Raw genomic sequence first — 26574 nt, forward strand, 5'->3', positions numbered from 1 at the left:
AATTAATTACTATCAATTAGATATTCATCTATGTTGTTAGAAGAACTTAATCTTAGATGATCGATCGGAACTGTAATATAGAATCGCTAATTCCGATCTCTCAGATAAAAATCGTTATAGTTTCATGTGGAATTTGAACCCACGACTTTGCTATCGTTCTTTTTTATATTATCAAAGATAAGGATTTTTATAAATGAGTAAAAATTAAATTAAAATTGGTAGGAAATACTTTTTTTAGTAAAAGACAAATAAAAAATAAGAGGGACTAATAATTAAATTTTACTCTATGTAGCAAAAATATAATCAAATTTATTCATGGATAATACGTATAGTTCCTTGCCCCAATTAGACGTAAAAAATGACACAAAAAAATAATTACATCATTTTTTAATTTTTACAATGTAGTGACTTAAACTCTGATCTTATATAATTATAAATTTATTTGGACAAAAATGTTTAAAAATGCCAATTTTTAATTTTTTGAAGCTAATGATTCACTTTTCGTGTGCCTTCAGATATTTTACATTTGTGTCAAAAATATAGTATTAATTCCTACTATTAGAATAAGTTTTTTTTTATAAAAAAAAAACTTGGAGCGATGGTTTGTATTGTGCGTATGAAATCGAAATTATGTCCATCGAAGGTTTTACGGCCCTTTGAATCAAACTAGTCCAAGGCCTCGCAGGTGATATTGTTATATGGATCGAAAGCCTTAAAGCCCAAATACCGTTCTCGAAATGGGAGTCAGAAAATGTATACGCGATGCTTTTTAAGGATTACCTTTATGTTTGTGCTTTAAGCCGACGTTATTATTATGAGCAATAAAAGAAATTATGTGAGCCAATCTCTCTCTTCTGCGGTTCTGTATTTTAAAAAATATAATTTATAGTTATGCCTTGGGAAGATATATTGTTTTTCGTTTTATGTTGCATACTTGAGAGTAACAAAAAATCTTATTTTAATAGTTGTAAGCGACTTGGCAGAGTTGTAGCAAGGTTGTGCTTTCAATGTATGTTATAAATTACTGCCAAGTATGAGGTTCGTTTATTTCAAAAATAAATTGCTAATTATATTAAAGTGAATTTAAGGAGTAAAAGACGTAGAACAATTTATATAAAAATGTTTCTTAAACTTACTAGTACTTTAAATTAAATAAATAATGCACTTATGTTAAACCAAATTTAATTTGCGTGTCACCTCAATGAATTTGCAATCGGCGGCGAGCTTTTAAATCAAATGCTTCTTTGATTAAAATCTACCTCACACGCCGGAGCTTTTGAAGCTTTGCCTCCAGATTATAAGCTCCACATCGTAAAAAGCGCGACCGTGGCCGAATTTCCCCTTTTTTTGGTTGTTTTATATTTTTTTCGTAGCTTTATATTCTTTTATTCGCGCAGGACCGGAGAAATTTATCACACTAAGGTCGTAATTAACCAGTGCTTAGCGCCGCAGGATACGTACCTCGTTTTTAAGCTGTTAATTCACTCCATTAAATTATACGCTTTGACACTGAAAGTATACGGTTAAAAATTTAAACGCGTGATTTAACGCTGAATTTTTTTTATACATATACATGCATTTTAGGTCACTACATAAATTTGTGCGTAATTTAGAATTTATTTTTTGGACAATATTACATTTCAATATTTTTAGCGAATATTTACACGAATTAAATACAATCTTTCTTTTATATGATGATAAACATAGAAGCAAAGTATTTGTTTATTATATTTATAACGTGTCTTTTTCTTAGTAATAATATTTATTCCTAATATAGGATGCTCAAATATTATTCTTTAACTTAAAAAAAAAATATGAATTAACTTGAATCGCTTTTCATAATACCTATTTGACTTTATCAACTCGAATAAATATACTCCTTTAAAAATGGACATACACAAACAGATTTCGCGGTAGAGAGAGCTTTTGTCAAATAATACCCTAAAAGGTAAATCTATTTTTAAATCGTTTTTCAACAAATATATGCACAAAAAGCATAAATTACAGTAAGTACATATTATATATCAAACGATCGCCAGCGAACGTTAAACCTTCAACTATATATTATAAATAATATTATATTATAGCAATAAATTACGCTTTAGCGATCGACTCGGCCACTTTCGTAAATTTTATTACACAGACGCGTTATGCGTTTACTTTTTAACTCTATTTCGGATAGACAAACATTCTAGGAATTTTTCGGTTAAACATAACACGATTGCATTATTACTCTACACAATCGTCTAGCGATTCTAAAGCGATTATTCCTAATTTATAACTTGCGGCTAGAATTCCGGAAGTGTGGATTTATCTTCATTAAAAAGCGGGTTAACGATATCGATGACGCATTTCGAAAGCTGAATCTATTTTAAGGATACCGATTTTGAGATCGTTCGATTCCCGCATCAATAGATTAATAATATATGGAATATTGTATATTGCTGTTCGTAAATGTTAAGTTTTATCTTTAACAGAGTGATTTACTATTCAATGAAATGAAGTAATATTTAAATCTGTATTTATTTAGTCATTTTCGATTGTACGCTTTATGTTCTGTTATTTTAAGATGTTTTCAGTATCGATTTCTGTAGCTAAACATTTTCTAACAAAACCTTTTAACGATGTAAGATTTTTGTGGGATTTATATATAAATGCTGGAAGCAAAGCATTGTAATTACTGCATAAAGTACAATATCGTACAAAAATATAACATACTTCGTGTAAGATTGGTAAAAGAGCGCAGTTTAAATTTTAATCTACGTGTTTTTCCATCGAAAAGATTTTTAATCCATTGCCATTACTGTTCCATCGATGAGGTGGATACCTTCCATTCTGAAATATAAGAAGCACCTCCAGATTATTTTGCTCTTTAGATTCTAAACAGTTTCCTGGAGATTTTTTTCATTGCATCTTTTGTCACATTTTTCATGAACGTATTGCACCCCATTTGAACCATTTAAAATTTTTTAGCTCTCATCAAAGGGTGTCACTATTTCTTTATCCAAAAACAGTCTGGTGTTTGTACCGAATTTTTTACGCTTATCACTTAATCACAATCGTAGTTTCACTCAATATTTACTTTTAACATGTTTCATTGCATTTATTTTTTCTCTTGTCATTAGACCAATGGCTAGTTCTAATCTACAGATTAACAATTAATCTTATAGATATCGTAATAGATAATAGACAATTGTATCGTAATTTTTACTCAAATTGAATTGCAAACGATTTTTATAATTATTTTTATATAAAAATCGTTTGCAATTCAATATATAGCAATTCAATATGATTTAAAGTTATATCACAGATATGTCTTAAAAAATATTTTTTTTAATAAAGTAATTTTTTTAAATAAAAAAGGACAAAATTTTTGGTGAATTTATAAATCAATATTAGCTAGTAGTACAAATTACATAGTTTAACGAATATATGTATAGAAAAATATTGATGTCTATATCGAGCGGCGGAGTCTTGAGAGAGTCATCGCTGTCGTCGTCGATGATTAAATTGGTGATTAAGTAAAGACGCTTATTTTAAGTATCTATTTTTTCAATTTTCTTAATTTGATTTCATGCTTCGTGCATGCAAAATTAAAGTGAGCTTAAAAAACAATGTATCTCCATTAAAAAAAATGATTAAAAAAGTAAAAAAACGTGATTTTCTCAAAAATTTACAATTTTAGCATTTTATTGCATGTTTTACGATTTAAGCATCTATCGCAAATTGCTCACAATATTGATGAGAGACTGTCACGTATTTTATAATGGTATTTATAAAAAGCTTGGGCTAATAGCAGAAGAAGCAAATCGAGAACCAATCGCATTTATTTTTAGCTATACCTCTAAATCATCCTTTTTAGTGAAAAAGTATAAATGAAAAATTATAATTATTTTGTGACGCATTATTAAAATTAATATTTCGTTGAGTATAAAATATTTTTTATGTTTCTATTTAATAATATTATTTTAGTATGTACGAAACCATGTCCAACAAATTTTTTTATTAAATTATGGTTCTGACAAAGGGTAGTTCTTATAATGTTTATTCAATACGAGAACAATAATGTTTTTTTATAGATTCGATGCTTATGAGAAAAATGTCTGCGTGGCTATTGTGCAATTTTAGGTTCTCTTCCGATACTTAATGCTCTTTTAAACAAAATCTTGTATTTTAATTAAATTTCTCACTCAAAAAGATTAGGATATTGACCTAAAAGTATTATATGTAATAGTAGATATGTTTTTGCTTTCTCGTGTATACGTACGAATATACGTATCTCGATAATAGCATATAATAAAATGTTGCAGAAAAAGCTTCATGCTTCATTATATAATATATAAAAATATTTATTGTAACATATTATTACTGTTATTAAATATTATTTAATTAAACTTATACACAAATATAACAATTTTAATATTTTGTAATAAGATAAAGAATTTTAAATGCGCTAATAAATGATTTGTATTTAAAAGTTTTCCATATTACCCATAAAAACATAAAATTTTAGCACAATAACAAATAAAATGTATATATTACTGGAATAAAACCGAATATTGTTTAATCCAATTGATTATGTTTTTATATTGCAATTATCTTATTTATATATATTTTATATTATATAATAGCTAAAAAAACATTATTAATTTCATATACAATACACCTTTTATATATACAAATATATGATATTATATATACATTACACTGTACGTACTATTTGTGTACACAAAAACAAATTCGTCGGTAAACTTTCCGCACTTGTATTTACGAACTTTATTATCTGCGTGGGTTAAATCGCCTAAAGCTCGAAGCCAAAAACAAAGTTTAAATTAAAACGTACATTGGCAGTTTTCTCTCTGTACAGTACACGCGAAGGTTCTCCCTGATCGATTATATCGTCGCAGCACCAATAACTCCTTCCGATTGTTTTGATTTGTGCCGAAACAAAGAGGGCGAAGCCTGTATCCTCCCCTTAGGGTCTGGCATTGTTATAAAATTAGGGGTCGGGGGCTCGGAAACCGCGGAGACACGGGACAGCCCCGGGCTAAGGAATCAATTATTCATTTTCGTGAACAAACACTCTGCTCCGAGTCTAAATAGTGTTCGATCTTATCCTATGTTTAATTGAATTGCCATAAATGCAAATTATATGGAATAATGCCAACGGTGAGGCTTGTTGATCGATGGATTGTCCTTTACAGTTTCGTGAAAATTTAATGAAAATATGCGTAAACAGAAATTTTTTAATGATTTAGATTAATACACTACTGTGGTGTTTTTTTAGTATATTACAACAATAATAATATTTTAATGTTAATAATAAATTATAAACACTACTTTTTTCCAGGAATCTCTTGAGATTTATTTGTTATTTAACAGCTTAAATTCTCATAATATTTATGCACCATATATCAAGTGTGTTAAATTAATAATTTCAAAGTACCTTTATTTCCATTATTTCCAAATGATTGGAATACCGTGATATTTGTATTGAAAGCCATTTAAATCGTTACGCATTTTTTCGTACAATATTATTATTATTACTGATGGTCATAATAAAATTTATAATTAAGATAGAGATTATAAAATCAAATTGCATTAAAAATTACATGTACAAACATGAATTCCCATCTCAAAGATTATCCAAATGCTGAAGAACCGCCAACCGAGTTATGACTATGGAAACTTTGTGAAATAGTTTCAAACACATTCGTGAGCCGAAACCGAGTCGGTTGCATGGTAAAATGCAGCCATTTTACAATTTCAACTATAATTTATCGCCGCTGTAAAATACATACATAGGTAGTGTAGGGGTCGGGTGGATTTACGAGTGCGCTTTATCCGGAGCGGTCAACCCCCGATGGTGGGTGGTGAAAATTCTTCGGCGTGCCAAGATAACGAGGCTGACTCCAGACAACAACAGAGGAGCTCACCTTGTTTGGTCCGATGCTGAAATTAAATTAAGCCAGGGGTGGCGAGAAAGAGTGATGATCGCGTGACTGAAACGCGCGAAAATGGCCGGCGATTTATCCGTAACGGGGTGCATTTTCCGGTTAGGGGTGGCTGAAAGCTCAAAGTTAGCGTTGTTTTTGATTAATTTCGCGGAAATTTATGTACGGCTGTGAAAAGCGCTTATTTAATTAAATAGTTTAGTAAACTGTACTTGCGCTCTTGTATTAATTAATATGAATTTTCCTTCATCATATTAATGATTTAAGTTTTGTATCTATCCGCTGATGTGCCACGTGCTAAGACGTCTTTTTCCGTCTGCATTTTTCTATCTGCCCTTCTGTAATCAAGTGTTACATATTTTATATTGGTGATTCAATACAATTCTGTCAAATCGCAGATGTGGATGTTAGTTGGCCGATTGCATAGCTTCTTGGAAACACCAACATAATATGTTTAAAGTAAATCTTCCAGATGTACGCTTCTGTGATTAAAAAAGTAGTAAAAATAACGATGGTTTTTTATTCAGGGTATTTTTAAACGTAAATATGTAAAAAAGTATGTTTTCTATTTAACACAAATATAAAACTTATTTTATGCTCTAAAAAGTAAACATGCTACTAGATTTGCTTAATTTTTACATAACCAAATGTTTTTTATCGTAGTGATGTAGTGACTGATTTTTTACAAAAAAACGTTTAGTGTTTGTTACACTCTAAAAATTATTAAAATCAATATGTTAGTAAAAAGTACGAATTTGTAGCATTAAAATCTTTCCACTTACAAATACTATTTAAAATAATCTTATAAAATGGGATCATAAGCGTTCCATAATTTTTATTTATAGCCCAAAGATCAACTTGAATGTAATGAAATATATAGGCCATAAATTATAAATTAATAATAGAAACGCAGCTAAAGATTATTTATGAGAATTAAATGAAAGAAAAACTGTTGAAAAATGATTAATTTTGAATTAAATTATAGAAATTAAATGATAATCGTGCCAATGATTTATTCAAGTATTATTGATAATTTATAAATGCAATTAAAAACTTATTACAGTACTAGGAAAAATAGTACTACTAAGAATTTCATTTAAAATTCTGCAATAAAAATCAATATTTAAAATCTAGCACCAAAAATATTGTTTAAAATTAATTGATGATACAAAGCAAATGTCTCTAAAAATGAATTGTTTTACAGATATTTAAGATACTAAATAAGGAGGAATAGTAATAAAATATTCATTACAAAAATGTTGTGATGTTATTTTTATGAAGTAGCATAATATTAGAAAATTTTCAAAACTAATTATGTACAACCTAGCTCGATTTTAATTATTCATCTGTAAGATTAGGAAAATTTTGGTGAACCTAATCTGCGATGATCGATTGGAATTAATTATATAATAATCACTAACTCGGATCTTCCAGACACGAAGAAATTAAATAGCACTAAGGTCCATATGGGATTCGAATCCAGATCTTTCCATTTTGCTAATTATATATCTGCCCGATATATTTTATTGTTTTATATATTATTAATATATTGTTTTCTAATTCTACAGTTAAAGCTCTCAACAAATGTATTTCGAAGTTTAAATAATATTTCATTTACGAGACCAATAAAATTTGTTTCACAATATTTGGAAAGCTGCTATAGCTCGCGTATATTTACAATCCCGCGCGTTTAATATTTAAGAGTTTTATTTTCATTGCAAATTGAAAGGAAAAATAAAATGATTTATATCAAAAGAAGACGGACGGCGGATCAAAAGCGTTTCCTTTTCAAAATTGAGATTAGACCCGTCTTTCGTGTTAGTATAGTGGATGGACGAATGGATTTCTTCCGGAATATCTAAGGTCCCAAAAAAAAAACCCTGCCGAATAATAAACGGAAGGGACTTTTGTCGAAAGGCCTTTGACATTCCCAAAGAACACAGTATACAAAATACATTCCTCGTCTGGATGTGGAAAAATTAATAACGAAAAAAGGTGAAATAATAATAACAACAGAGAGAGGGAGAGATTAATAAAGATTTTCGCCTCCGAATCGAGTGGTACCGGATTTCTGAAATTGGACGAAAATTGGAAACTTCAACGACACGTGACATGTAATTGATTCGGCGTTTTTGCCCGGAGGAAATTTGTGTTTTGTTATTAAATTTTCACGTATTTCGATACAAAAGAGCGCTTAATTGGCAACCTACATTTTCACAGATTTGACAAAGGATCAATTGGACGAAACGTGGAAAGAGTCAAAAGCGATTTAGTGAATATTAAATATTGAAAATTGATATTGTATAATTGGTTCGGTTGTAATAAATGCACGTCACAATTTTGTTAATAGGTGTAATTGTATATAATAATAATAAGCAATTAAAATATATATATGGTAATAAAAAAAATAATAAAAATAGGGTGAAACCTTTCTGATATTAAAATAAAAGTTATATTTTTATTCAACGATTAAAAATCGTGTAAAAAGATAAACCATTATAGTTTTATATGTATTTGTTAAATAAATCAACAAATATTTTTCCATATTATTCATGATAAATAATATTTAATTCTATAGAAATTGTTTTAATTTAAATCTTAAATATTTGAAAGTATTTTTGTTGCAATGTATATACAAAAAAAACACTATGAATCGTGAGAATAACAGATGTTATTATACAATTATATAGATTATATAATTACACTATTATCTCGCTAGATTGTCCTTCATATGATTCAATAGTAAAAAACAATAGTTATTAATATTTTCAATGAAAAAAATATATGTCAGTGCCGTAAAAATATATTAAAAATATGCATCAAAACCTATTAATAATAATTTATCGAAAATTTAACTACTATTAATAATAATTTAATTAAGCCGAAGATCGTCTTTGTTAATTGCTCTTAAAAAAATTAAATAATTCATTATATGTACATATTATATAATATTAAAACTAAAATAGTATGTTTTTTCATAAAAGTTTGGAGCAACTGAGAGCCAAATATTAGCGACAAACCTTTAAAAGACAGTTTAGATAAATTAGGGAATAATTAATGTACTTAGAAAGACCGACATATTGTGCCGGGACGTAAATAATAAAAATGGTACTGGAAATGTGTTATCTAGAATATTTTTTTTAACTATTTTAACCCTTTGTGCATTATCGCCGTACATGTACGGTGGTTGATCTTTCACTGTTTTGTGGTACCCCAGATAGTTAATTTTATAAAAAATATTGAAGCTCTCAATATTTTTTATAAAATTGATACAAATTGTACAATTGCGTCAATTCTGGGAAAGGTGTATTTTTTTGTCGTCCTAGCAAGTGCATAATGGCGAGCCTCCAACTCAACACGTGCGCGGGACCTTTTTTGTTCTTTTCATAAAAAGCAATATTAGGGTCATTTAAAAATTAAAAGCTTGTAGGATCAAACACTTTTATAACATCTTAACAAAATTATTTTGATGTAAAGTCTCCTTTATTTTTAATATTTTTTTGTATTCTGCCTGGTATCGATAAATACATATTTTTAATTATTTTAAGATCGATTTCCTCTTTCCACGCTTCCATGATATATTTTTTCAGCTCGATTAAATTTTTTGATTGTTTTTTATTAATTGTTGTTTTATGATTTCTTATAAATTTTCAATTAGATTCAGGTCGGGGCTGTTTTCTGGCCATGTTAATGATCTGATTCCTATTAACCCCTTGGAATTCGAGTAATCTAATTTAGTGAAAGTTTGAGTGAAAAACTATAATTGGACTCACAGAACGAGCTCGATGGTATGGTGCAGAATCGTCTTGCAAATTGGGTTCAGCAGTATATTGGGAAAGTTCTTCAAGTATTGGAATAAAATCATTTTATACAACTAATTTATATATTTTTGCATTCATGGTGTCCTGGACAAAATTTACAAAGCACAATCCATAATCTGTCATTCACCCCCAGATCATCACATCTGCTCCAAACTTATTAAATTTGTATTCGTCGGAGAAAACCACTCTTCTCCAATCTTCGACGGTCCAATGGCGATGAGCTTTTGCCTATTTAAGGCGATTATTTTAATGCTGTGTGTTTTTGTTGGGTTTCGCGTTTTAAATTCAGCTTCAACCAAACATCTATTAACAATCCGTCTCGACATTTAAATATATAAAAGGCGAAAAATTACATCAATTATACCTTAAATAATTTTTAAGCAACATTTTTGCTTTATTTTTATATATGCCATTCAAAACGCTTTTTTCCATCCACCCTGCAAATATTATTTCTCTCTGCATCGATTCTCCTTCATGTCGTTTAACTTTCATTGAGTAGGCATCCCAAATATTTGAAAGATGAAACTCGATTTGCGTGTTTCAAAGTTTCAAAGTATCCGACACTCCCCCACTTTGCTAACAACAAGCCACTTTGTCTTGTTAATATTTATTTTTAGGGCGAATTCGTTGCCCTTTTGGCTGACGGAAAATAAGAGTTATTGTGTTTTATAGCTAGCTTTATAACTAAAAAAATATTGTCTAAGTTCGGAGCCTATATAATCTAGCAAAAAAAAACAGTGAATAAATTAGGGATATTTGAAAGATGAGCTATATAAAATATATATAAGACATAAAATATATTTTATAACAAAAATCCTTTCACGGTTTATTGATCCACCTACCTACATAAATTCCAAGCACATATTTGAGGGATGAACTATATAAGAATCTATATGTTTCACTCTTGAGTATGTAGTTCACATTGCACATATGCACATTTTAATAATTAATTGCTCAGCTAGAGGAATTTCTAGAAAGTCAAAGGTCCCGGAGTGTCCTCATAAATAGCCGATTTACGGATGTGTACGCTTAATTAGTTCCAGGTCGGAGTTAATTTGCATTGCACTTAGCACCCTCCAGAAACCCTCCGTCGGTGCTTTGTTGGGCCCAAATTCAATTAAACAATCCCAAAGCTCGCTGCTATGCCCAAAAGTATGCGAGCTCCTTCTGGCCTCATTGTTTGCAGTCGTAAATCAAAACACGAGATTTAATAGGTCGGAAGAAAAACACACATGGCTCATGAATGGATTTAGAAACGTGAATACGTTTTGTTTGCTTTATTCTTGGGCGTATTTGAGTAGCATCCTACTAGCACAAAGTATATTACACTGTACGACAAGACTTTGTTAAACCCTTATTTTACCTGCATTGCTACAATGTCATTATTTTTATTTAGTCCTTAAATAATATTTTAATTTTTTTTTAATTTATTGAAGAATAATATCGGACCATTTATAATTAAAAACATGATTATATCGAGGGTGCTAATGAAACGCACAACGTGGGATATATTTTTTCTCCAACGATGAGAATCATGACGCTCGTGGGAAAGTGTTTCAAGTGGTTCTTCAATCTCCCATCATACACATAACACTGTTTCAGTATTTCATCCAGATTGGGTTTAACGACCGTGTGGTATTATTATTATGAATTAATACCGTGCAAGTGTTTCAAGGAGTTTAGACAGCGAAAGCTTCTCTGGGTTTAAAGTCGACCATAACGAATGGCTCTCGAGTGTTGAGCACCGCTGACTTCACATTTAGATAAGCTTTTTAATGCCCGACCGGCATATGGGCTATCGTTTGTTACGGAGCTTGTGCCTAATTGAATGGCGAAGTAACGCCGGTTTTATATCTGAAACCGATTCTCTCGCCAGACTTCTCGAAATACTTTGGTATCCAGAAACATAAAAATTAACGTGCATTAGCGCGATCGGATAGCTTTGGCATGTCGAGAGATAGTGTGAATATATGTGTTATGTCTACATCAGAGCTTTTTTTGAACAAAAAAAAACGGAACTCACTTCTTTTCAAGCTTTTTACTAAAGAAAATTATATTCAAATATCATTTAAGCGCATAAAAAAATTAAATAAAATTTATCATATTTTTATCTTTACAGTAAGGGTAAAAATTAAATTCATTTGCGAAATCCACGAATCATTTCTCTTTCGTTTAGTGGTAGTCTGATTGACATGTTCCTAAATTCCATCTCTCCAAATGTCATCTGAACATCGTATCTTCAGGGCAATAGTTTTAATAAAGTGCGCGAACCCAAAGTGCAAACTCAACATTTTTTTCCATCTAGAATCATCTTTTAAATTGATTCTTTCAAAGTGCAATACAATTTTTACGTGATGTGAAATGTACAGTAGCTGCAGCACATTTATAATAGGATCTAAAATCATTTGCCTCACCTCCTTAAATTTGGTCAGAAAAATGCGTGTCATTTAATGTAATATTAAAATTTTAAATGATATCAAACCATTAAAAAAAACGATCACTGACTAGCCAACTTTTTCCTCCCTCTCACTGGAAAAAGCATAAATAAAGTCCTTGATTCCAAAACAGAAATTCTAAGGTTATCCCTCAAAGAAAATCTAAAAAAAACAGTCACGAATCTATTCCGCAAAAAAATTTTAATGAAATCATATCGGAATACATTTTCACCGGCCGATATATTTTTTACCAGTAAAAATATAATTTATCTGACAGGTGCTAGTAAAATTATATGCTTTTAACTTTTACATACGTAGTAATACACATAATACAGCAATCCGACTCCTAAATACGCTGGCATTGCACATTGACCCGTTTAATGTCGGCTACGAGGAGCTGGTCTGGTTCGTATAATATAATTTAATTTTCATATATTATTTTTTTGTTTGCTTCTTTATATGTATTGAAATAATACAATTATTGTTTTCGACCATCGTGGCACATTAGGGTAACCTGTCTTAATTTAATTTAATTACATACTTATCATTATTTATTTACATAATATATTTTTCAGTGAAGTTATATTTTCACTAGTGAAATCCAAATACATTTTCACTGGTAGATATATATTTCTACTAGCGATAATATACTTTAACTAATAGGCGCTAGTGAAACTATATGCTGTTTTAAATTTTTTTTTTTTTAAAACAAACAATAAAATGCTTTTTTTTAAAACAAAAAACAATTTGCCAGTTGCGAAACGTAAATTTGCTGTACAAACCCAAACCTAACCTATACGAATTAACCAAATCCAACTTGACCTAATGACAGTTCAAAAACTTATTTTACAATTTACAATTTTAATAGGTTCATTAGGTCAATTCTAAATTACGAACTTAATAACGGACTTTTGGTATGAGAGTCAAAGTGTATCCAAATTGAATTTTGGTCAGTAGGAGAGCGCAAAAATAATTATCACTTCCCAGAAGTCAAAAATTCACGTCAAAAGCAATAATACTCGGTAACGAGCGTTCCCACTGTGACAGCGATTGCACGATTTTATTGCTTTTGACGTGGATTTCTGACTTCTGAGAAGGGATAATTGTTTTTTGCGCTCTCCTATTGAGCAAAATTCGATTTAGATGTGCTACATTAAATTTATAATATTATTATAAAGTCGTTATATGAGCGCTAGAGCGTTCCCACTGCGATGGCGACGGCACGATTTTATTGCTTTTGACAACTTTTGACATGAATTTTTTACTTCTGAGTAGGATTTATTCGGTTTAGTATGCTATTCTTACTAATTGTAAGTCGTGTATTGTTATTAAAAATTTTGAAGGCGACGGCACGATTTTATTGCTTTTGACGTGGATTTTAAAAAGGGAATGTATTTAGTTAGAATGTCATTTAATGAAATACTATAACTTGTAGGGTTAGAAAGAAGTGAAAATATATGTTAATTTACTCAAGTATGTGATTAATAGCACTGATGTTTTTTTATTTTATTGTCGTGTCTGAGAGATCGGATTTAGTGATTATTATATAATTATAATTTAGACCGATCATCATAAATTAAGTTTTCCTAGATTTTTCTTATCTCACGGATAAATATCGTGATGTATGTAAGCTATGTTATTAGTTTATAGTTAATCAAATAGATTTTAATATCGTGTCTTACTACTTACTTTAGTAGTTGTTGGTTGTGTTTATCTAGTCGTAACGCATTTGGCCAACGTATGTCACGTTGCAGTAGACGCTTACAATAAATATATTTTTTCTGCCACGATACGATTTTATTGCTTTTGATGTAGATTCTAAACAGGGAAGTCATTTAAGGGCAGCTAGGGTCTATTTCATTAAAAACAGAATGAGGAAATAGTGACTGAATGATATATTATAATACAATTGTGAGAGAAAATTGTGTATTGAACTATGCCTTTTTAATTCTACGAAATACAAATTTAAGATCGCAGCATGAACTAAAGTGGCTATGAAATAAGACTAGTAAATTGCAAGTTGACTATATTTAAATTTGTATATATAAAAAAACGAGTTCATATTTTTATTTTATCTATGCATTCTCAATCTTTAATATTAAAAATGTTTTATAAAAAAAATAAAACAGTGTGATGGTCTATATTTATATCCTGTCGATACTTTAAAATATTATGTGTTCAAATGGCAATTAATAATGAGTTTACGACTTTTATATACTATTGTATCAGTTTTTAAACAGCATGAACGCCACAAAAGGCACCTCGAGCGTAACACATCACATGGGCGCCCTTTTGAAATTACATATTTTTTTTATATACACCTAACAGTCCCCCTTTGATGTGTCAAGAACGAAATTAATGAGAACGTTTTTTCCGACTCCACAAAAAAGCGCCTAGTATGAATGGCCACATTCTGCTGAATACCCAACGCTTCGGAGTCGGCGTCGCTGAAATAAGCAAACAGCTTGCATCCAGCGAGCATTAATGCACTACCATCCATGAAACAGTATACAAGTTCAGCTAGTCCATCACGATATATAAAACGGGCGCTTTTTATCTTTTTCACCCAACACTAACAAACAAACCTGCAAATGGAAACGTTTCAAAAAACTAAAATGTTATTTTATTTTTGTTTCAGATTTCCCGAGAGTCGAAGTCGGACCCGAAAACCCATTGAGAGTCGAAGTAGACGGCACTATCACAATGGAGTGCAAAGTAGACGCTAAGCCCAAAGTATCAAACGTCAGATGGACCAAAGACGGAAGATACATATCTACATCCTTCACCCACACGCTGCACAGAGTATCGACTTCAGATGCTGGAAAATACACATGTTCAGCTGATAACGGCTTAGGCAAAGTGGGAGAACAGGAAGTGTTCTTAGATGTTTTATACCCACCAGCTGTTGTGATTGAATCTAAAACTCACGAGACGGAAGAAGGTGGAATGGTCAGCATTAAGTGTAACGTGACATCGAACCCTGAACCTTCATCCATAGAATGGACGAGAGAAGATAAACCTGATTTCAGACAGAACGGTGACACTTTGAGACTTCCCAGAGTCACCGCTGATTCAGTCGGAACGTATATTTGCAAAGCCAAGAATATTATATCATCAGCTGGTGGTAAGAGGGTTGAGAAATATGGCTCTTCTTCCGTGGCTGTTTTAGTTAGGCATAAGCCAGGAAAGGCGAGAATCAGCCCTGATAGACCTATAGCTCAAGAAGGATCTGCTGTCACTTTGACTTGTGCGGCAAGTCCCCCTGGCTGGCCAGCTCCTCAATATAAATGGTTCAGGGACGGTGACGCTCAAGGAGCTCAACCTGTGGTCCTAGCCATGGGAACTAGATATTCGATTCCGAGCGCTCATTTAGGAAGCGAGGGAACTTATCATTGCCAAGCTACCAACGTTTTAGGACACGGAGAAATGGCTTCGATCAGCTTGGAAGTACATCAACCACCTAGATTCCAAACTAAGCTACAGCCCCATACCACCAGAAGGGTTGGAGATGCAGATTTTTCAGTGACTTGCAGCGCTCACGGAAAACCTAAACCTACAGTGAGATGGTTGAAGGACGGAGCTGAAATTACACCTGAGCCGAATTTGTATGAAGTTAGGACCGAAGCCACAGACGGAAGGAATTCAGTCGTAAACGTCCAGAGTACGCTCAGATTTAGTGGGAAAGCAAGGAGCGATGGTAATAAATTGCTTCCAGAAGATAGGGGTGTTTATTCATGCGTTTTTGAAAATGAAGTTAAGAGAGTCGAATCAAGCATGCATCTGAGAATCGAACGTAAGTAAAAATTGCTTATTAATAATAATTTTGAAATTTTAACGTTTGATAAAATGTCATTTTAGATTATTTTAATAAAAATTTCTATATTTTAAAAGTCAAATAAATTTATTTAGTATTTTTTGCAGATCAATAAATAATATCTTATTTTATAACATACAACAATATTATTCTCACGACTTTAATCAATTGGGATGGTTTTAAAATGTTAAATAGTTCATACATATTTCAAATATGTTTCATAAAAATGTTTTTTTTTCAACATCGTTAATAAATTCATTATTATAATAACATTTAATTTTTTTAATCTATAGATATTTTTATATAATAATTTAATATGTGTTTTATTTATTATTATATTTACATTTATATTTAAATTAATCTTTATTTATTAGAACAAATCTTAACGAATTATTTTTCTGTACCATATCTTGAAACGTTTGCTCTGTTGTTTATTTATTTATAAATTTGGCAAAATTGTTTATTTACTTACGTAAATAATTATTTAAATATTATGTACAATTATTTTACATTGCATTATTATTAAGTAAATTTAAAGCTTAGATTTTGTCGTAAATTCAAAAAATAAAAATATTTAAACAAAAAAAGGATAAAACGAGAATAGTTTAAAAAATGATGAATCGTTCTAGATCCTTACTTTATCGCTTCAGACAAACTAATAAATTTAATATATTAACTGACATTTCATGGTTTTAAATAATAAATAAACTCTCCGGTTAATGTACTTTTCTAATTGAACATAAAATTTAATCATTTAATAAAAAAAACCTAAACCTATTCATTTTTTAAAAAATAAGGCATAACAAACTTTATCTAAAGCCTTTTCGAAATCAGTATAGATGACATCTACGCGATTGCTTATATCGAGATTTTTCATCACAAAATTAGAAAAAGCAGAGCAGATTCGTTTTTACTGATTTCAAGTCACGGAAACCATGCTGTTGATCAATTAAATATATTTAGATATGGTTTATAAATGTATAATTTCAAATGGTTCCTAATAAATTATGTTTATTCTTCCTTCTTTTTCGTTGTTCCTTCATCGATCGAGGTAATTTAATATATTTATGTCTGTCCATATTAGGTAAAATCTTTATCTTTGCATAGACGTCATATACACAGATTTTGAAAAGGCATTCGAAAAACTTAATCATGCTTTACATATGAAAAAATTATTCAATTTCGGATTTTCTGAATGTCTTATAAACCTATTCTCAAATTACTTGACCAATAAATATCAGTTCATCAAGTATAAAACGATATAAGAACTGGAGTACCTCAAGGATCCAACTTGGGTCCGTTGCTGTTTCTATTGTTCATTAATGACATAGCAATGCATCATTCTTGACTTGAAAATTTTAAAGAAAGTGCAGTCGATTTCGGATTCCCTCGACCTGCAGGAGAATCTCAATTCTTTATGGAAGTGAGCTTGCTATAAACCAGTTGCCTTTCAGTGTAAAGAAATGTCACACAATTTAATTTTCAAGGTCGTTGAAGCCTGCAAAATATTCCTACCATCTCGGTGGATATATTCTAGACAGGTCTTCTTTTACTAAAGATTTAGGTGTGACTTTCGAAGAACGTTGGAAATTTAGCCAGCAGAGACTCTTTAAAAATGCTCGGTTTTATCTTAAGAAATGCGCGCTCATTCAGGAATACTTGAGTATTGTGCACTCTTTATGATGCTCTAGTCCGCAGCAGACTAGAAACTAGCTCTATTATCTGGAGTCCAAACGTAATGAGTCAATGTAATGAATTGAAGTTGGAAGAAGTACAGCGTAAATTTCTTCGATATTTATACTTGAATTATTATCCGTTCTTGTTTCCCAGTACTTTTATTTTGGAAGCCCTGGGTTTCCTTGTCAACTCGCAGAAGTGTTTATATAATTATATTCTTCTGGAAATTGCTCAAAGGCTTCCTTCGGTGCTCGAGCAGCTCCAAATGTGGGCTCCGGAAGGTGGTTATAGTTCTCGATCGCGTCCACTGTTCTTACCTGTAAAGTCTAGAACTGGAACACTTGCCAACTCTTCTCTGGCAAAGGACGTTCGTCTTCTTAATACTATGCATCGAGATATTGATATTTTCTCGTGGGTTTTGGTTCAATTCGTGTGGGACAATGCACGCCTTTTGAGGTCTTGTTTTCGTATTTTTACTTATGTGTATATTTATTTTAAAATTGTAATATATTTTATACGTTTGGCAATCGTGACGCATTAGGTTAGCCTGTCAGGTCACGTGGTCTGTAATAAAAAATAGATTATTAGATACTACATTTTAAAAGCATTACTTTTAATTTTATATTGATGGAATAAATTTTAGCAAACGTTAAAAATCCGACGTTTCGTACGCAACACCCCTACATTAAACATCTTATTTATGATTTTTAGATGTGCCCATAATTCTTCATCAGTACAACAAAGTGGCGTATGATCTCCACGAAACGGCCGAAGTCGTGTGCAAGATGCAAGCCTACCCCAAACCAGAGTTCCAATGGTCCTTTGGCACGAACACGGCTCCCCTTTTCATGTCGTCTGAAGGCCATTACGAAATAAACACGACCACCGACAACAACGACATGTACACCAGCGTTCTGAAGGTGTCGAACATAAAGCACCAAGACTACGGCGATTATTACTGCCGTGTGATAAACGTGATCGGCTCTGTGAAAGCCCAAATTAAACTCCAACCTAAAGGCTCACCAGAAAAGCCCAGAAATTTACAAACCACAGAAGTCGGACATAATTTCGTCACGCTACTCTGGGAGCCTGGTTTCGACGGGGGCTTGCAAAACACGAAGTTCTTCGTATCGTACAGAAGAGTGGCAATGCCAAATAACGAAGTTGTTACTGGAGACTGCTCCATGATGACGTCCAGGAACGGAGAATGGATGGAGTTTGACTGCCAGAGAAACGTACCTTGCAACGTGACTTCTTTAGATCAGCATCAAAACTACATATTCAAGGTAATTATTAAACAGATTGGCAACTAAAACATCGCTGCCATCATCTCTGTCTATAGTATTAGGTTGATGCATACTAATTATGTATAACGTGCAATAATCTAATATAATAGATAATTGATTTTTATGTAATTCCCATTGATTCATACGATTCATATTTTTTTATTGCAACCGACAGCATCTGACTTATGTTTTCAAGGTAAACCAACAGAGAACAAGAACTACAAATGAATTAAATAAATTAACGAAACGCTTATTATAAATTTCATTTTTAATGAATAATAACCTTTTTAGTTTGTTGTTTCACGCATTTTTTTAACTCATGCACCTGTGTGGATATTGGAATATTTATGTTTTGGAGCATTATGAGCGTTCTTCTAATTTGGAATTCTGGTGTTTTAGGTGAAAGCATTCAACGCTAAAGGCAGCAGCGAATTTTCGAACGAAATAGCGACAACCACGAAGGTAGATAAAATACCATTTCCCGACCAAGTCACTTTTGATCCAAGCACTAAGACCTTATCGGTCAGTGTCGGATCTACTTGTTTGGCATTGATCGGAGTCGTCGAATCGTTAGTCAATGGACATACCGCAATGGCCACGTGGCAAGTCATAGACACGATTCCTCTGCACGTTTCTGGAAACGGGCCTACCTATAAAGAGATGGTCATAGATCATCTGGCGCAATCGAACAGAATGGGCAGAAACGGAGGAAGATCTTTAGGAGATGAATCTAACGATAATCCGGGCGTGCCTCAAGTGGACGAATTGAATCCGAGAGTCAGAGTTAAATTGTGCTTGAGGGTCAATCATGAGCATTGCGGAGAATATACAGAAGCCGATAGTAAGTATCAAGTGCTTTAATAATCAAGCTTATGAATGATTGCTGAATTGATTTTAATTTTTATTTTATTTTCAGTAGGACCGTCGTACATCAAAGAAGCTTCAGTTATAACAACGCCGACTTTGATAGCCATCATAGTGTCTTTCATAGTGTTTATATTGTTCATTGGACTGTTGCTGATGTTTTGCCGATGCAAGAGAAATCAGACGAAGAAGCAGAACGCCAAGGACTATGAGATGGAATCGGTCAGGCCTTCAATGGTAGCGGCTCAAAATCAAGCTCCACCTCCCTACTATCCGACGACAGGGCTGGAGAACAAAGCTCTGGAGCATTCCATGGAGCTGGCCATGTCCATGGAGGATCCCAAGAACGCTGTATACGCAACGCAAAACGGCTACGGTTACCACGTGGCACCCAACGTACAAGGCCATCCGGGTCAAAATATAAACGGGGGCGAATGTAAGTTTCATATTGTCATGTTATAAGATAATGTCACGTACTACTAACTGACATAGAGAGAGCAAGAATTGTAAACGAGAGTGCTAAATTTAAATTTTTGTAATGTAACTTTGATATTTTTTCCAATTGCCTTGCACTAAAAGGACTAGCTGGTCGGTATAACATGAAAGGTAATTTCATTATGATTGTTGCTTTGTCGTTCTGTGCATGCGAATACAGATTGTTGCGTCACGTCCTTTATGTGTTTTAAAATATAGTATTGGATTTTTTCACAAAGTTCGTAAAAGATAGTATTTTTGCAGCTTTTTGAGACGATGTATGACTGTGAGTGTGTTTGTCACAAAATGTATAACATACAATATTTACACATAATAAATTCGAGTCAGTGATTCTCAATCATTGATATAAAATCTGATGTTATAAAATATTACAAACACAGCCATTTTAAAATATGGTGTTATGCAAAAGTCATTCGACACTGATTATCATTATTTTTCTTACATATCCAAAACATATATTGTAATAAATATGCTAGTTAAACCATGTGTCAAAGAACGGCCTTAAAATACCACACTGTGGGTCACTTTTGTGTATCTCTCGCTTAATAATATTTAATAAATCACTTTTGCATCACACCGATAATGAATCTGAAGTAGTTTTTCAAATAATATTTTTTTGTTGCTTTATTGTTTTAGGGGTGAATATGGGGTATATGGAAAATAGTTATAGCAATTCCAACAACGGAGGCAGCGTCAACTCGCAAGACTCCTTATGGCAGATGAAGATGGCAGCCGCCGCCAACAATGGCGTCGGCACCATGAACGCCCCTCACGCCATCATCGACAGACAAAATTCCTACGGCTACGACCCCATAGCGCACGGGGGCTACGGCGCCATCGATGACTATGCGCCGTACCCACATATGACCCACAACAGCCAGACCAACATGGCTGACGAATACAACATGCGAGGCAGCCAGAATCCATCAAGGCAAGAGTACTGCACAGATCCCTACGCGTCGGTACACAAACCGAAGAAAAGGATGGACCAACACATTGGTAAGCTGCTCTTTTATAATCTATTATAGATCTAGACACGACCTTCGCTATATGAGAGAGAAAGTTTTTAGGCCAAATCTGTATGCTTTTTTAAGAATAAACACACCAGTGGTTGACGCTAACTAGTTTGCCTCGTGCGTACGCTAAATTTCGCCGCCTTTTTGCATTACAACAAAGCGGCGCATTAAAAGCATATAAGTTAATACAATAATATTTTACTAAAATAAATACTATTATTACATTTATATAATCCTGATACGGCTTTTTCAATTCGATATATGTAGAAAAGCCCACAAATAATAAAACATATTTTTATTGCCGGTAATTCAATATTTATTTACTAAAAAAATAATACAAGTATGTTTAAGGTTTATTTTAATATATTCTATTTACATTTTATTTAAAGCTTACAGATATTTGTATTATTTTTTTTAAATACAGGCATTAAAAATATGCTTTAATATTTGTACAAATATACTTGTATGCGCTAATAAAAAAATATCGTATGGTCATTTATTAAGATTTTTTGTGGGAATTCTCACTTTGAATCAGAATAAAAACACCGCAAAAAATGCTGAAATATTGATTGTAACAAAAAAGCTTGAGAGCTTCTCTGGGTTTATCATACAATTTTTTGCATTTTGTAAGATTTAATTTAATAACTTTATAAGCATATATTTTATGTTAAGTTTTATGCTTATGAAATTAATATAACTTCCCATAAAAGAGTAAAAAAATGTATGATAAATAGAGAAGCTCTCAAGCTTTTTTGTTACACTTAACATTTCAGCATTTTTAAAATAAGAAATACGACAAAAAAATCTTAACTGTGCTAAAAATGACCATATGGTTTTTTTATTACCACATACAATTATATTTCTACAAATATTAAAGAATATTTTAATCCCTGAAATACAATATTTATTATTTAAAAAAAATATTACTTATCTTTAAGCTTTGCATTTCTGATTCAAAATGAGAAATGACCCAAAAAATGCTTAGAAAGTCACGAAACATGCTTAACATATTATATTTCTATTAGCACATATAGTCATATTTGTAAAAAAAAAACTATTAAACAATTGTTTTTATTGTACGAGTACATAACTAAATACAATATATTTTATGCGTACATTGACTTATTACTCCTGATTGCCAAATATTTTTCATTTGCAAAGGCAGTTTGACATCTAAATAGTTGTAAACAGTCGTGGATTGTTATTTACTTTTCAGGCAAAGCAAAGCATATCTATCTCTTTTTTAATGCACGCTCAAATCCTAATCTTTAAAATATTTCGCGCTGCTGTTTACCGGCGTTATTTAGCAAATAAATAATAACGCTAGCTTTAGATGCTCGTTATCGATGCTTATACAAGTGTAAAGTGCTTATAAGTATGCGCTTTACGCTCGTATTTTTGCGCTTTTTGTTGGTTTAACTCACAACTCATTTTTTAAAAAATAAACCTTGTAATAATCGTTTTTCCACCTAATCCACTATTTTTTTAAATATCGTTTAATAAAAACCAAAAAGTATTTTATTACATTTATTTTGATTATATTTTTATATTTTTTTTTATTTTTTTATGAAATAGGAATTTTTATTTTTACCTATAGATTTTCTCGAGAAATTTTGATAAATAAAATAATATATGTAATATATATTATATTATTAATAGTAATTAAAATTTAAAATACTTTAAAGAATGGTACTAGCAAGATAATTATAAAAAAAATCTCTTTGGCTTATTGTAAAAACGAGATTTAACCCTTTATAGTTCTCTGCCTAAAGATATTTAAAATTATATTTTAATAATACTATAATAAATTAAATAATTAAAAAAACGTATTTTGAATATTATATAATATAATAAAAGAATAAATTAATAAAACAAATTTTATATATAATAAACTTTCATAATCTAATAAGATTTATATGTATATGAACTAAGATTTATATTGGTATATGAAAAAATATGAACTAAAAATTTAATTTTAGTAATAAATTAATTAATGAATACATTTTATTTTTTTTAAATTATTTGCCAAAATATATTTTATTTTATATAATATAGATTTTTTTTAATATATTTAATGCTGATTAAATTATTTAATTAAATATATGTATTCAAAATGCTTTAGGCAACACTTTGGATTAGAAAGGTTTGCCGACAACTTTTATGGCGTTACTTTTTGGAACGCTCCCATACATTTTTGCAATCTGCTGATTCTCACGCAGAGCGATTTTTATTCTCTAAATTTTAATATATGTATTAGATCGGTAAAGCAAAGATAAAGCCGATTACAGTAGTGGAGAAAATCGTATATAAAAAAAGTATTTTTTAAATTAAAATACTTCTGAACCCTTTTAAAAGCTTCTAAGAAAGCATGCATATTTTAAAACATCTGACACAGATTCACTCTTTCTTATGCAACTGTATAAAAACACAGTAGTTATAAAATATTTAATAATATTTGTACAAATTCAATTATTCAAAGACATTTTTCTCGAGAAATTCTCGAGAAAAAACACTAGATATAATGAAATTTGAAGACACTGTAAATACCGGATATTCAGTATATGAAATGATCTTAGAGAAAAAAAATAGGTAAAAATCATTTAAAAATATAATTTAAAATGATACATAAAAAAATCGTAACTCCGCCTAAGCTCTTAAGATTAAAAATATAAATAATAATAAAATAATGTAAAAAATATTTTTTTTATACACTAATACAAAAATTTATTTTATTTTTTGAGAACTTTGTCGAGTAGAATTTTTATACATTTTAAGCTATAATATTATCTCTATTACATTAGTGAACTTCTGGCGTCATTAAAAGTGTCAGTCGTCATGTTTCGTACATCTTAGAATATTATTATTAAATTTTAGGTAGTGTTAAAAATGCTTATAATATAGTATATCTGTATTGAACACAATGTATGTTCAAATTTACGTAAAAGATATGAATGCATAATAACTTTTAAACTTATTCGCTTAAATATCAATTATTCAGAACCCCAAAATTGAGGTCTTGCAGAGATTGACCACCATATAGATATTATATTGCTAGCTAGTTATGCTAGTACGACGAAACGCTGAAAGAATAATACATGTCATTTCTTATTTATGTAATTTTGATTGTTTTGTATGATTTTTAGAATCGCCTTATCATGACGTCAGCGGTTTGCCGGACCCATACATGGATCAGATGGAGACTGAGGAACAAAAGCCGCCCCAGCATCTGTCGTTAAGTTACGACGAAAGTTTAGAGAGCGGTTACTCGACGCCAAACTCTCGCACGCGCAGGGTCATCAGGGAGATCATTGTCTGAACCAGGCTTTAATCTCGCCCCCTAGCCGCCGCATTGGTGGTGGAGGATATACAGACACATACGCGAAAAGACGCGGAATAGACCTCCCAGTGCTTTTAAACATCTACGAATACGAACGAATAAATGAAATGAAAATTCGCTGTGATTTGATTTTTATTGTAGGTTTTAAAAGTGACCATAGTGGAATTTTTGAGTGCCGGTCATTATATTGCGCAATCCCCGAAGACTGCCATAGTTTATAAAATGAATATATATACATATATATATAATGCCTTTGTATATGTGTGTGTGCATGTATCGAAACGCGCGTGTACGAGTATCATATATAAAAATATAAATTATATATATATAATAAATAAATAACGTTCGACGAATTATTGATTGAATGATGAAAAAAAATAGTTTTTAAGTTGATGAAAAAAAATGCCATAATTTTTTCGGACTGTGAACAAACTGAATTATTTAATTGTAAGTGGAGTAAGCGGCGTTTGGTATGATGCGATAAAATATGATTATGTATTATGTACCTTTGGTGCTGAAATTACTTTTATGTTCAAAAAAAATCGCAAAAGTTCGAGAGCTTCTCGATGCGATTGAGAAGCTCTAGAAATGAATATGCGATTAATATTTTTGCGATTGACAAGTGTTTGTGACGATCGCAAATTTGCGAAATATTTTCAGCGTTTATCTATTTAGCAAATTTTCAGATCGTCACAAATGTTGATTATGTTGTTGTTTGTTTTTTTAATTCGTTCACAAATTTGTACTACTTTTTTAATTAGTATTTATTTTAATTTCGACAATGTATATAATATACATAAACACTTAATTATTTTTAAGTAGCTTAATTTTTGTACTTTTCGATTTGATTTTGCACTCGTTTCATAAGCAATTATGATCACAAATATTATTCACAAACATGATTTTTATCAACAAATTTGGTGCCAAATCATTCAAATCGATTTTTATGTAAATATTTTTTTTATACATTTGTACTTACTGTTTTTTATTATTTTTTTAATTAATTATTTCGCCATTTATAATCTGTAAATATTATTTCAAACATATGTTTAATGATATAAATTTTTTGTACAAGTACCGTATCGTATTCTTCGCGAACTATATAAATTTTTAAATATATTTTTGTATGATTGGATCAAATTCTGCGAGATTAGATTTAAAAGATTATTATAAAAATATATATATAAATATATAATAGATACTCTCTCAGATTTTGTCCATGTAACTTATAAATAAGATATGCGTATATTATATAGATCTCATAAAAGCGGTACTTGCACAAAATCACATCTTGTATTTTTTAATTTATATATATTTTTTTATATCGTCATTATTTTAATGTACTTAATACGAAAGTTAACAAATTTCCCCCACCTTTTTTAATGTGATATGTATTTTCTGTGTATGTTGCCTTTTTTAACTGAATAATCTATTGTCCATTAATACTCGTTACATTTTTTTATACATTAAATATATATATATTTAAAAATAATTCAGAACGCTGAATACATATCAAGATTATATAATTATATATTATGGATGTATAAAAAAATAGATTACAATTGTAATTATAAGGTATTAAGATGTGCTTATTTTATGTAGTGTCTCAAGAGAATGAAAACTCATCGCATGTTATTTTATTTTTCATTATTTTAAAAGTCGTACATTGCGATGTATTTAATACATCACAAATACGATCAAATCAATGGTAATTTCGCGATATTTAATGAATAATTAAAGTTAAGTTGACTGACTGATTCGTTATTTTCACTCAGCGGCAGATTTCCCGTAAGATCGTATCAAAGGATTCGCTTATACCGTCCTTTTTGTCCTTTCGTTGAAAATTTCGGTCGGTATATGAGGATCAAAAAATAT

At 30.9% G+C, this 26574-nt stretch overlaps 1 protein-coding gene across 2 annotated transcripts in view; it reads left to right on the top strand.

Moving 5' to 3' along the window:
- LOC148227766 (nephrin-like) overlaps positions 1–24922 on the top strand; it is a 305887-nt gene extending 280965 nt beyond the window's left edge. For both annotated transcript variants that reach the window (XM_088203013.1, XM_088203014.1), the window contains 6 exons: positions 14849–16003; positions 18413–18987; positions 19387–19828; positions 19904–20287; positions 20983–21345; positions 24506–24922. In XM_088203013.1, the coding sequence (XP_088059139.1) occupies positions 14849–16003; positions 18413–18987; positions 19387–19828; positions 19904–20287; positions 20983–21345; positions 24506–24678 (3092 nt within the window). In that variant the 3' untranslated portion in view covers positions 24679–24922. The remainder of the gene's footprint in view (positions 1–14848; positions 16004–18412; positions 18988–19386; positions 19829–19903; positions 20288–20982; positions 21346–24505) is intronic.
- Positions 24923–26574: the final 1652 nt, after the last annotated feature.

This window comes from Plectrocnemia conspersa, unplaced genomic scaffold (assembly GCF_051122295.1).
Source record: "Plectrocnemia conspersa isolate PC_06_02 unplaced genomic scaffold, ASM5112229v1 ptg000013l, whole genome shotgun sequence".
Lineage (NCBI taxonomy): Eukaryota > Metazoa > Arthropoda > Insecta > Trichoptera > Polycentropodidae > Plectrocnemia > Plectrocnemia conspersa.